Genomic DNA, 12,305 nt, shown 5'->3' on the forward strand with positions numbered 1-12,305 from the left:
CAGTCCCTCCTGAATTTAGAAGTCTAGCCAGGATCATGTCTCTGACTTTAGACTCAGAGAACCAGCTGCCTCCTTGACTTCTGCATGTGAAGACCTCACGCTTTGAAGGTAACATGATCCAAAGCTCCCCAACCTGTCCCACCTCCTGTGTGTCAACTTTGTCTTTCCAAGTGATGAGGCCAGAACCTAAAGTCATTCAGGACCCTCTATTCTCTCATTTGCCTCTATCTACATCAACCCAGCAGCAAACTTCCTCAACTGTACCTTTACTATGTCCAGAAACCAAGCATTTCTCACTCCCCCAGGGTCCCCATCCTGGCCAGAGTCTCAGGGTCATCCACATACTCACCTGGATTAGCGACCTCTGGCCAGGTTTTGCGACTCTAGACCTGGCCTCCCGGTTTGTTTCTCCCACCAGAGCCACCAAAGGGCCACATCCTTCCTTTGCTTAGAATCCTCCATGGCTCCCAGCTCACTAGGAACAAGAGCTGATGGATCCCCTGGAGCCCACAGGCCCGAGCACTCTCCCTTCCCTCATCCACTCCCATCTTCCTGCTCAGTCCCTCCATTCCAGCCACACCAGCCTCCTCACTGTCCCTCCAACCTAAGCAAGGGTTCAGCTCAAGATCTTTGGACACACGTTTCCGTTTCTCTCTGCCTGGATAAATCTCCCCCAGGTACTGACATGACCCCTCCCTCGGGTTTCTACTTCAATTACCTTACTTCCTTAGAGAAGCCTCTGATCCTACCCTCTTATTCAAAATTGCCATCTCAGCTGGGCGTGATGGTGCACACCTGTCATCCCATTGACTCAGGAAGCCAGCCTCAGCAACTTAGCAAGGCCCTCAGCAATTGAGAGACACCCTGGCTCAAGAATTAAAAAAAAAACAAACTTAAAAATATATATATATATATAAATAAAAAGAGGACTGGGGATGTGTCTCATTGGTAGAGCACCCCAGGGTTCAATCTTAGTACCACCAAAAATAAACAACAAAAAAGACATGCCATCTCCCAAGTCCATTTCTCACACTCCTGTCATTCTTGTCTGCTTTGCTTAGGGCCTCACTAAATTTTTGAGTCTGGCTTTGAATTTGTGATCTTCCTGCCTCAACCCCTAGGGTGGCTGGGATTACCAATGTGCACCACTGTGCCCGGTCCCAACCCTTTTTATTTTTAAACTTTAGTCAGGACTTGCTAAATTGCCCAGGCAGTCTTCTAATTTGTGATATTCCTGCCATAGCCTCCAAAATAGCTGGGACTACAGGTGTCTGCCACTGTGCCTGGTTCTGTGTAGCTCTTCTTACATCCAACTTTGATCTTACCTGTTTGTTATCTATCTCCCTTCACTGGGAACATTCCATCCAATGAGAGTGGACTTTTTTTGGGGGGGAGGGGCAGGGGTTACCAGGGATTGAACTCAGGGGCACCTGACCACTGAGCCACATCCCCAGTCCTATTTTGTATTTTCTTTAGAGACGGGGTCTCACCGAGTTGCTTAGAGCCTCCCTAAGTGTTGAGGCTGGCTTTCAACTCATAATCCTCCTGCCTCAGCCTCTCGAGCAGCTGGGATTACAAGTGTGTGCCACCAAGAGCAGGTATTTTTGTCTGAAGCTTCTTCAAAATCCACACACACACACACACACAGACACCCACGTAGTTCTCACTGATTGGTCATTCTCACTTCAGTAAGTGCAAGACTGTGATCCTACCAATTGGCAGACTGAGGTAGGAAGATGGCAAATGTGACACCAGCCTGGGCAACTTAGAATTCATCTCAAAATGAAAAATTAAAAGGTCTGAGTGTGGGGGCTGGGGTTGTGGCTCAGCAGTACAGCGCTCACCTCGCACATTTGAGACCCTGGATGCGAGCCTCAGCTCCATATAAAAATAAATAAGTGAAATAAAGGTATTATGTCCAACTGCAACTAAAAAATAAATATTTAAAAAGGGAAAAAAAAAAAAAAAGGCCTGAGTATGGCCAGGCACCATGGTCCATGTCTATAATCCCAGTGTCTCCAGAGACTGAGGCAGGAAATTTGAGGCTGGCCCTCACCAATTTAGTGACACCCTCAGCAAATCAGCAAGACTCTGCCTGAAAAAATAAAAAGGACTAGGGATGTAGCTCAGTGGCAAAGTGTCATTGGGTCAAATTCCCAGAACCAAAACCACACATACACACACACACACAAAAAAAAAAAAAAAAAAAAAAGGTCTGGGGACATAGCTCAGTGGAAGAGCGCTTACCTAGCATATACAAGGCCCTGGGTTCCATCCCCAGTACAGAAAAAAAGAAAAATGATTCTGAGTCACTGGCTGACCTTCTGTCCCTTACAATGATGCCCAGAGGCCAGCCACAGCAGATTTAATGTGTTTATTCATCTTTTATAAAATCAGGCTCTCCTCAGGCAGCACATTAACTCCAGAGAGAGAATCAAGGCTAAGAATCACATTGATGAAAAGAACAGTACCTGCCACCTGCCCTCGCCCTCCCCCAATCTGGGGAGCAAAAGGTGGTGGTCATGACCCTGAGGCTCCTAAGCAGCTGGCTGAGGCCTGCTGCCTGGTGCCAGGTGAGCTGGAGGCATCCACGGTGGGCGAAGCCCCAGGCAGGCAGGCGGGTGGGTGGGTGGGTGCTGAGGTCTGTCAGTGCTTGTCAGTAGGGCGCAGGTTCAGAGATGCCAGGCGTCCCAGGGGTCCACGGCGACCATTGGTGGCCAGCCGCTGCTGTGCCAGGAATGACTGGGCATGGGCAGGCGCCCGCTCCTCCCCAGCTCGCTGCTGCAAGGCCATGCCCTAGAGGGAGGAGGGGTGGTGAGCTGGGCTCAGGTAACTCCAAGGGGCCCCCAGTTCTCTAGCCCCGGAGCCGGTACACTCACCATGTTATACCAGGCGCTGATGAGCAGCTTCTCTTCCTGTTCCCGCTGACTTCGATTCTTCTCGAAATCCATCTGCAAGGAGGCAAGAGTTAGGGGTCTGGGTGTGCCAGGGGCTGCACCAAGGGACAAGGACACCAACCTCCAGGTGCCGGATGCGGACATCCCGCTCCCGGAGCTGTGTCCTCAGGGTGTGGAGTTCTGGGGTTCCTTCCCCAGGTGGCCGCTGCTTGGGTTCCAGGGTCTGTATGACCTAGAAGTTGGGGGAATCATCAGGTGACCTTGGCTTCACAGGCTCCTCTGACACATTGGGGTACATTAAATGTGACAGCCCGCAGCAGAGGGAAAGCATGCTGTGACATGGTGGACTATGACCAGGGCAGAAGGCCGGGCAAAGACCCGGAGGCTGGCAGAGGGTGAGTCTGTAGGAGGCACAGGCAATGGGAGGCCAGGCCTGAGGACGGAGGGGCTTCTGGCGACCTCACCGTGCGGGCCTTGTCCACGTAGCGGCGGTACCGCTCCTCCATGGCCCGCAAGTCCGCGTCCTTCTTCTGCAGGCTGTCCTGCAGCTCTTCAATGCGACGGGCTGCTGGGAGGACAGGCAGCCCCTGAGCTCCACGCTGGGCTCCAGGCACCCCCCGGCACCGAGGCGGAGCCCCCTTACTGCTGTTGTCGGAGGGGGTCTCCAGCTCCTCCAGGTACTCCCTCTTCCGCTGCAGCTCCAGATCCGCCTCGCGCAGCTTCTGCCTGCGGGAGGGAGGGAGGGAGGGAGGGACGGGGGCTCACCTCTGGGTTACCTGCTTTTCCTTTCTTATTATTATTGCAGCTGTACTTGGACACAATACCTTCATTTATTTATTTACTTATATGTGTGCTGAGGCTCGAACCCAGCGCCTCACACGCGCCAGGCAAGCGCTCCAGCCGAGAGCTGTGCCCGCGGCTCTTCTCAGCAGCCAAAGGGGCCAAGACCTCCCTGCTCCCTGCCACGTCTGGGAACTGCAAGCCCTGGCCCCTCCATCTCCTCAGCCATCAGGGCCGTGACCCTCCACATCCTTAGTGGTGGCCTCTCTCCCCATCCTACAGTCCCCAAGCTGCTCTGACCACCATCATCCTTTCCCAACTTCTCCTAGTCTTAGCCCTTCAGTTCCATTTTTCAGCCAGCAGCCAGGGACCTTTCTAAAAGAGATTCTGTGCCAGCGGGTGGGTGGGGGCACAGAGATTATGGACTACAAGAAACACTTGTTTCTGGGCTGCTGCTAATTTGCTGTCCTTCTAATATGATTCTTCCCAACAGGGTGATGCGATAAACTGATTTTTTTTTTAATTGGGGGGAAAAGGGCTGGGGTCGTGGCTCAGTGGCAGAGTGCTTGTCTTGCATGTGTGAGGCACCAGGTTCGATTCTCAGCACCACATACGAGTAAAACAAAGGCCCATCAACAACTGAAAAAATTAAAAAATTAAAAAAACAAAAAAAGGGGGGGAACCCACACTTTTTTCTAGGGGATGGGACACGGCTCAGCCATAGAATGTTAGCACTCAAGAGACCCTGAGTTCAGTCCCCAGAAGCATTTCCTCACCCCACCAAAGTTGCTTCTTTTATTGAAAAAAAAAAAAAAAAAGCAATTATCACTTTATCACATGACCTGGCTGAAAACCCCTTTGCGGCTGCCCACTATGTCCCCAAAACAGTCCATGCTCCTCTGCTGGGTATATAAGACCATAGTTGACCGGAGCCGCGTGGATCTGGGCAGCGAACGCTCCCCTCACAAGCAACTCCCCATCTGACGCAGCGTGCACCCCCCAACTTTAGCCCCTGCCTTTGCAGCCACCACTCACAGGTGTTCCTCCAGCTTTCTCTTCAGCAGGGTGGGCTGGGGAGAGAAGCAGCAAGAGGTGAGTCCTGAGGTCCCAGAGGGGTGAACCCTTTCCCGAGTTGAGGGAGGGGGTACTCACAATAGCCTACACCAGGCATCGGACAGCAGGAGAAAGAGAGAGAGAGGAGGATTACTGGGAGGCATGAGGAAGGACCAGGCAGGGAGGAAGTGGGCACTCACGTCCTCGGTCTTGCCCCCCTGCTCCTGGAGGGCCTTCTGCAGGTCCTCCACCTGGGCCCGCAGCTCCGACAGCTGCTGCTGGTTCAGCCTGCAGGGTGGGGGGCCGCTCAGTGCCGTACAGCTCAGTCCTGCTCTGAGCTGGAGGCCCTCCTGCCCCTGGCCCTCACCTGTGCTGCGTCTCCAGCCCATGGCGTGCGCGGTTGGCCTCCTCCAGGTGGCGCTGCAGCTCCTCCTGCCGCTCCCGGTCGGCGGCCTCCTGCTGACACAGCCTCTTGTTCTCCAGCTGAAGCCTCAGGAGTGTCTCCCTGCAGACCCAGGAAGAGTGAACAGGGTTGGGGACTGGTCTTCCCACAGGCCTACTCAGACCGCGGGTCAGCCCAGGAGGGGAACTGGCAGGTGGAGGCAGGAGCAGGATGGAGCCTTGAATTAAAAGCATTGAGGATCCTGCAAGGCGTTGGGGACCGAGGGTTGGGTGAGCAGAGCGCTAAGTGAGACCTAAGTGCTGCACAGCTGTAAACTCCTCCAGAGGAGCTGGGGTTGTGGCTTAGTGGTAGAGAGCTTGCCCGGCATGTGTGAGATACTGGGTTCAATCCTCAGCACCACATAAAAATAAATAAATAAAATAAAGGTATGTGTCCATCTACAACCAAAATAAAAATTAAAAAAAATAAATAAAAGGGGCTGGAGATGTGGCTCAAGCGGTAGCGTGCTCGCCTGGCATGTGTGCGGCCCGGGTTTGATCCTCAGCACCACATACAAACAAAGATGTTGTGTCCGCCAAAAACTAACTAAATAAATAAATAAATTATCTCTCTCTCTCTCTCTCTTTAAAAAATAAAAAACTCCTCTAGAGGGTGAACCATGCAGGGGTGGGGTTACAGGAGAGGGTTAGATCTGGCTGCAAGAACAGGAAGAGCTGCTGTGAAGGAGTTAATCCAGTCAAGGCACAGGGGCTGAACCTAGCAGAGAATCCAATGAAGACTGGGCCCTGGGGACAGAGATCAAAGTCAGCAAGGCTAGGATGTGGGATTTTGCATGTGGAATAGAAGTAGAAGTTTGGGACCTAATTTGTGTGCTGAGGATAGATCTTGAAGAAGGCCAGAGTCCTGGACCAGGTAAGAGCTGAATCTGGAGGCCTACTGGGAACTGGAAACCCAGACCAAGCAACCAAGGCTAGTGCAGGAGGCGGGGCTGAGGGCGAACCCTGGCCCTAGGGATGGGAACCAGAGTTCTGAGTGACCAAGGATACCTGAGCTCTGCAGGCAGAATCTCCGCAGCTAAGTTTTCCAGGCCCAGTGGAGTGGGATCCAATGAGGGGTCTGGAGAATGGGAGAAAAGTGTTCAGGTCTCTGTGCACCCGCAGTCCCTGGCTCAAGGGCCTCTTTTCAAGTATCATCTTTTTTTTTTTTGGGGGGAGGGGTGTACCAGGGATTGAACCCAGGGGCATTTGACCACTGAGCCATATCCCCAGCCCTATTTTGCATTTTATTTAGAGACAGGGTCTCACTGAGTTGCTTAGCACCCCACTTTTGCTGGGGCTAGCTTTGAACTTGCAATTCTCCAGTCTCAGCCTCTCTAACCATGTGGGCCACTCCAGCGGGCTTCAAGGATCATCTTTGGCGGCTCAGTTCACCCCAGGACACCCCTCCCCAGAACCCCAAGGGTCTTCAGCTCACCAGCCTGAGTCAAACCCCGAGGCTGCAGCTGGGCACAGCGCAGTTCCTCGTTGGCCTCCCGCAGGGAGTCCCTCTCTGCCAACAGCCGCTGCAGGGACAGGATGCAAGAGGCCACATGAGGCAGGCTTCATCTCCTAGAAAGTGGGCTATTTGGGGATTTGCAGGGAGGAACTTGGACCTGGGACCTCAGCCTCACCTCCTTCTCCTTTGTCACCGACTCATACTTTTCCTCCAGGTTTCGGCACTCAAACAGCCATTTCTCAGCCTTCATGGCCTCCTCCTGCCGCTGGCTCTGAAGTTCCTGCACCTGAACAGAAAGGAGAGCTGCCTGCTGCGGTGAAAGGAGGGCAGCGACTGAATGCCAGGTGAAGGGGCGGGGCCAGAGGGACCCAGCCAAGAACCTGGAAGGGTTGGAGCTTAAGCTTATAAAGCCAGACAGGGGATCTGGTCCACATATAAGACTGTGCGCACGGGGGCAGGGCGGGGCCTTGGAGACGCGCTGGCGGCTGGCTGAGGGTCCCAAGCTCTGCACGCCCAGCTCCCCCAGCCCTCACCTGCCGCCGCTGGGCCTCGAGCTGTGCGCGCAGGGAGCCAGCCCGGCGCAGCTCCTCTTCCAGCTGCTTCGTGCGCTCCGCGTGGCCCGCGTTGCACTCCTCCAGCTGCCGCACCTGCCTCCGCAGCTCCCTCAGCTCACCCAGGCGCCGCCGACAGCTGTTCAGCGTGGCCTCCAGCTGCCCTGCGCGCTCGGAGGACTGACTGTGGGGAGGACACAGGGAGAGGAGCAGTCGGGGATCAGCAGGGATGCGGGACCCTCAGGGCGGGGGTGTCAGTCTGCAGAACATGGGTCCCAGGTGAAGGGGATATGGAAGTGGGTATCAGGGATCTGCCAGGGTAATGATTAGCCAGGGTCATAATCAGGGGATCCTCAGGGGTGATCCTGTGGAGGCACAGAAGGGTGGTGGGGTGACAGGAAGTGATAGGGACCTCGAAGGGAATGAGGAAACCCCAAGGACAACTTGGGGGTCATGGGGAGGGAGTTCTGGGGCAAGAGTACTGTGGGGTTCTCAGGAGTGCAGTAGCAGTCTACAGGGTACTTCAGCATTGCAGGAGTGCCAGAGAGAGCCCTTTGGGGTTATGGAAAGCACAGTAGGACAACAAGGGCTGCAGTGGTAGAGTCCTGGGGCGCCCGAGGGGGTCTAGAAAGCATCGTTGGGGGCGTGTTTGTTGACAATGCCATAGGAGCTGGGAAGTATAATGAGGGACAAACAGACACTGGGGATCCAGGAGGTCCACTGAGGTCGTGTGGATGTGGTGGGGTTCAGGACAGTGGGCCTGGGGAATTCAGGGTGGGAGAGAGGAGTCTGGGGTGCTTTCTGGGTACAGTGGGCATTTGGCAAAAGTGGCAACGCTGGAGGTGTGTGGTAAGCAGCCCTGGGGACCCACCACTCACCGCAGCTCATCCATCTCGTCCTTCAGGGCCTGTGCCTCTTGGGCCAGGCTGGTCAGGGCCTGGTTGCGCTGCTGGAGCTCAGTAACCTCCCGCTGCAGCTCTGCACAGCGCAGGCGCTCATCCTCCCTGCTGCTCTCCAGCCTGGGGGTGGCAGCGGAAGAGAAGGGGCATGTGAGGGCCGTCCTGGTACTCCACTCCCAGGGCCCACCTGGCCCTGACCCCCACTGCTGCACCTGAAGTTCTCTTCCTGCAGCTGTTCCAGCTGGGACTGCAGCAGCAGCAGCTTCTTAGCAGTAACACCCGGAGTGACCTCGGCTTGTGACCGGCCCACCCGCTCCCGAAGGGTGGCATTCTCCTGCACCAGGCTCTGCTTCACCTCTGACAGGAGCACCAACTGCAGGCAAGCCAGGGTAAGCTGGAGCTTAGGGGCCACGCAGGCGACCCTGCCCCCCTGGGACCCCCCAGCTCAGCCCACCTGTCGCTCCAGGTCCAGACAGTGCTGCCGGAGCTCATCCCCCTCCTCCGCGTCCTCACTCAGGAAATAGTACCTGCGGGACTGATATCAGCAAAGATCGGGGGTGAAGAACTTGGGGTCCCAGGAGAAGGGGGATAAGGCTGGGACTGGTAGAGGCAGAGAGAAGGGGACCAAGGTGTTGGGAGCTGCCACACAGGAACTGAGCACCCCTTAGCCTTGAGTGATGAGAATGTGGAGCTGTGGCCAGCCATGGGCTGCAGGTGTGAACTGTGGGCACTGAGCACACAGGGTGGACTGTTTGGGAGGGTTTTCTCCCTTGCTCTGCCATGATCCCACACAGCTCATGAGATGGGTGTGGCCTTCCTAGATGTCATGGTCAACCTGCTGACAGCAGACATCACAAAGCTAGACTCAACCCCCTGAAACCTGACCCCTTGCCTCATTTGAATGGCTCCTCCCCAATAAAAGGGTTCAGCACACGCTCCTGCTCTCTTTCTGTGGACCCCTAAGGTTGCAGGAGCCGAGCCATCAAAGGACCCAAAGAAAAAGGTATTTCTCTGTTTCTGTGTGGTTATTTTGTGCAGCCCAGTTCACCTGGGATGACCCTGAGTGTTTTAGTTGTGAGATATAAGAGTTCTAGTGGACCAGGGGACTAGGAGAAAGTTGATTTTGGAGCCCTGGGGGCCTGCCAAAGGAAAAGCCTGGACTCCCAATGAATGGGGGTGGTTTACACACTTAGGGACAAGCCCCTCCACCTTAGGCAGCCCTGAGAACCAGTAAAGGGGTCTGGATCTTTATCAAGGTTTCCCACCCTCACCTGTGTATCAAAGTTGCCATATGTCTCCTGTGACAGGGACTCTTGGGTGTCTTTGGTCATAAGCTGGAGATGGGGGAAAGCACTGTGAGGAGCGAGGCTCTCTGAAGATGGCCTTAGACCATCTCCATTCTCCTGTCCCCACAACCAGTTCTGCCCAGTCATCCCAGGCAGAGACTGCCCTCCTGCCTCTGGCACCGAGGAAAGCGAGCTCTACTCAGCCTGCGAGATTGTGATTTAGAGCTGGTAGGTGCTGGCAGAAACATAAGACAGAGATGTCTGGCCAGCTGACTTCCAGGCAGAGCCTTACCAGGGCAGTGCCTGTGTCCAGTTGCCTCTGGCCTGGAAACGCTCCCTCCCCTGACACTCCTCAGTCATCACATGGGCCACCCCACCCACCTCCTGGATGGCCTCCATCACTATGTGTTGAACCGATTCCTCCAGCGTCATGATTCTCTGGATGTGCTCTGGGAATCAAGGTGAGGGTGACTGAGACCCAGGGGTGAGGTGAGGAGGAAAGAGCATTTCCTCAGAGCCATACCCCCAGGGATCCCCTAGCTCCCGCTCTAATCCTCCCCATACCCTGCTTTTTCTCGCAACTGATAGCACAGCCCAGCACCAACTGAAGCAATTTCCCGAGCTCCGTGGGGTCGGAGAACTCGCCAATGAGGCTCACATCTGGGAGGTGCTGTTCTGACACAGGGTGTCCCAGAACCTGAGTGCAAGAGGGAAGGAGGAGTATCGGGGACTCACAGGCCCTCCCCCTTCTCCAAACCTCCTAAATCCCTTTATAGTTACTCACATCCTGGGAGTATTCCACCAGGCTCTGTAAGATCTTCTGCAGATTGCTGACCTGGGGAGGGCCAAGAAGCTATGTTCAGGGGCTCAACAGCCCCCCACCCTGAATCTGTCCCCATTTTCTTTTCCCTACTTCACTACTCATTCCCTGCTCATCTCATCCTGTTTGGGCCCATTTATAAATATCTTCTTCCTTAGAGGTGACTGTCTGCTTATCTGCCCATTGTGTCCACCTGCCCATCTTTGTTCATGTGTTCCCAAAATCCAATCACTTCTCACCACCTGTCACTGTCATCTCTCACCTGGATGATTGCACCAACCACCTCTCATCTTCCATTTGGGAATGGAAGCCTTTCTCATGCTACGTGATGCATCCAGGGGAGGTTTTTGTTTTTGTAAGGCAAGCAGCCAGGGGCACTCTATCACTGAGCTCCATCCCCACATCTTCAGAGTTTTGCAAAGCTGCTGAGGCTGGCCTTGAATGTGCCATCCTTGTGCCTCAGCCTGGGGTTGCAGGCACAGGTAACAGTAGTGCAAAGCCCCTTGAGTGCCTCCAGAGCTCTACTTTTATTGTCTTCCTGAATCTATTGCTCTTGGAAGTAAACTTTTATGTTGGTGTATGTGTTATCTGTCCACATCACTAGACTCAGGGCTGTGCTTTCATCTGTTATTCCTTGCTGAATGCCCAACACATGGGTACTCAAGAGCAAACAGTTGGCTGATCACCAGACATCTGCCCCTCTTTCTGGACAGGGCTTTGCGTCCACCACCCAGGATGTGTGTTTGACTAGCATTTCCTGACCATCTCTTCACCATTCTGTCCCCTAGTCATGAGTCCACCTGTCACCTTCAGCCTCCAGTTGGGACCTGGGTCCTCTGAGATGTCCTGGAGCCATGTTTCGTTGAACCAGGAGGGGTCTCTAAGGGGGGGAGAAGGTGGAATAAGCTGGCTGGGGAACCCTTTTGGGATCCTCCCCCTCAGCCCCACTCACATCTGGTTCAGCACGTGGGCTACAGCAAGGCCGCTGCTCAGGTCCTCGGGGCTGGCACAGGGGGGTGGAACTTGGAACGTCTGCAACTGAGGCGGAAATGAAAGGGCAACAACGCGGGGATTCAGGACCTGAGACCACCGAACCACTCCTCTTTAGCAGACTGTTTTTGGCCAAGAAACATCTCACAAGATTGAGCAGGCACTGGCCTGTTGCTACACCAAACTAGTTCTGCAGGGGAGTGGCTTCTGCACACCTGAGACCTAAGGGGGCGTGGCCTCACTTTACCTCTGCCTAACAAAGTCCAAGCGACCAGGTCAGGGCGGTACTACGAGTCACCTGGTTCTCACAGGCACCACGTGATCAGGCCAGCCTACCTGTACCCCCTCACCCCACGTGAACCAGGCACAGAGGGGCGGGGCCTCACCTGTTCTTTCCAATCAGGCCTGCCACGTGACAGGGACGGGTGCTCAGACTAGAGTCCAACGGCCTGCTAGGCCGGCGACCCCTTCCTCCTTCCAGCCCCAAGACCGAGGGGCGGACCGAGGCAGGGCCAGGGATCCCGGGCTAGGGGAGCGGGCGCACACCTGTCCCCAGCCCCGCCCCTCGACCTACCCAGGTGAGCAGAGACCCGCATAGCTCGGCCTTGTCCACGCTCATGGCTCCGGATCGAAATCCACCCTGGCCACCGAGCCCCGGCGCCACAGCTGCCTCCGGGTCCGCCACCAGCGAGCGCCCGCAGCCCTGACCTCCCGCTCTGCCTAGAGCGCCGCCCCGCCCCGCCCCCTTGGCACAGGCCCCGCCCCGGGCACATGATCGCTTCCAGACGCCAGCTCTTGCCTCCGTCTCCGCCATATTGGATCCGGGCAGTTTTCTGATGCCTATTCTACCGCTAGAGGTCAGTGTGGCCCAGGAGTGAGCATTGAGTGGATAGATAACCACCTCCCCTACTCCCCCACTTTTGGGATTGTAAAGGGCCTCTCCATCCTTCTGAGATGGAGCTGCCCCATCCTGTTATACAAATGTATTTCCTTCTTTTCTTGCAGCTGACAGATTTTTTTTTTTTGGCACCAGGCATTGAACCCAGCGGTGCTTAGCCATCGCCAGCCCTTTCTTTCTTTCTTTTTTTTTTTTTCCATTTTTACCCTGTATAGCCAACCCTTTCTTATTTTG

The 12,305-nt window shown here is 55.0% G+C and overlaps 1 protein-coding gene across 4 annotated transcripts; it reads right to left on the reverse strand.

Moving 5' to 3' along the window:
• Positions 1-2,359: 2,359 nt before the first annotated feature.
• On the reverse strand, positions 2,360-11,908 carry Hook2 (hook microtubule tethering protein 2). Of its 4 annotated transcripts, none has more exons than XM_005336202.5 (22): positions 11,748-11,908; positions 11,136-11,221; positions 10,991-11,063; positions 10,148-10,198; positions 9,928-10,060; positions 9,745-9,812; positions 9,349-9,411; positions 8,532-8,612; positions 8,290-8,450; positions 8,057-8,197; positions 7,161-7,362; positions 6,803-6,913; positions 6,607-6,694; positions 6,180-6,249; positions 5,098-5,235; positions 4,931-5,018; positions 4,713-4,747; positions 3,541-3,623; positions 3,362-3,462; positions 3,019-3,129; positions 2,880-2,951; positions 2,360-2,796 (listed from the first exon to the last, which is right to left on the reverse strand). In XM_005336202.5, the coding sequence occupies exons 1-22, from the start codon at positions 11,790-11,792 to the stop codon at positions 2,647-2,649; spliced, it is 2,151 nt and encodes a 716-aa protein (XP_005336259.2). In that variant the 5' UTR covers positions 11,793-11,908; the 3' UTR covers positions 2,360-2,646. The 4 variants fall into 4 exon arrangements, with proteins under 4 accessions (XP_005336259.2, XP_005336258.2, XP_077892975.1 ...); XM_005336201.3 differs by having other exon boundaries at positions 3,362-3,465; XM_078036849.1 differs by lacking the exon at positions 10,991-11,063 and having other exon boundaries at positions 3,362-3,465; positions 11,748-11,793.
• Positions 11,909-12,305: the final 397 nt, after the last annotated feature.

Source organism: Ictidomys tridecemlineatus, chromosome 2 (assembly GCF_052094955.1).
Source record: "Ictidomys tridecemlineatus isolate mIctTri1 chromosome 2, mIctTri1.hap1, whole genome shotgun sequence".
In the NCBI taxonomy this organism is placed as follows: Eukaryota; Metazoa; Chordata; class Mammalia; order Rodentia; family Sciuridae; genus Ictidomys; species Ictidomys tridecemlineatus.

What these genes read in the sequence shown, in the direction of transcription:
- Hook2 (XM_005336201.3), bottom strand. Translation starts at nt 11,792, where the DNA reads ATGAGCGTGGACAAGGCCGAGCTATGCGGGTCTCTGCTCACCTGG. An exon ending in GCGGGTCTCTGCTCACCTGG is followed by an intron (nt 11,222 to 11,747) that starts GTAGGTCGAGGG and finishes TTTCCGCCTCAG; the next exon opens with TTGCAGACGTTCCAAGTTCC. An exon ending in CAGTTGCGAGAAAAAGCAGG is followed by an intron (nt 9,813 to 9,927) that starts GTATGGGGAGGA and finishes CTTGATTCCCAG; the next exon opens with AGCACATCCAGAGAATCATG.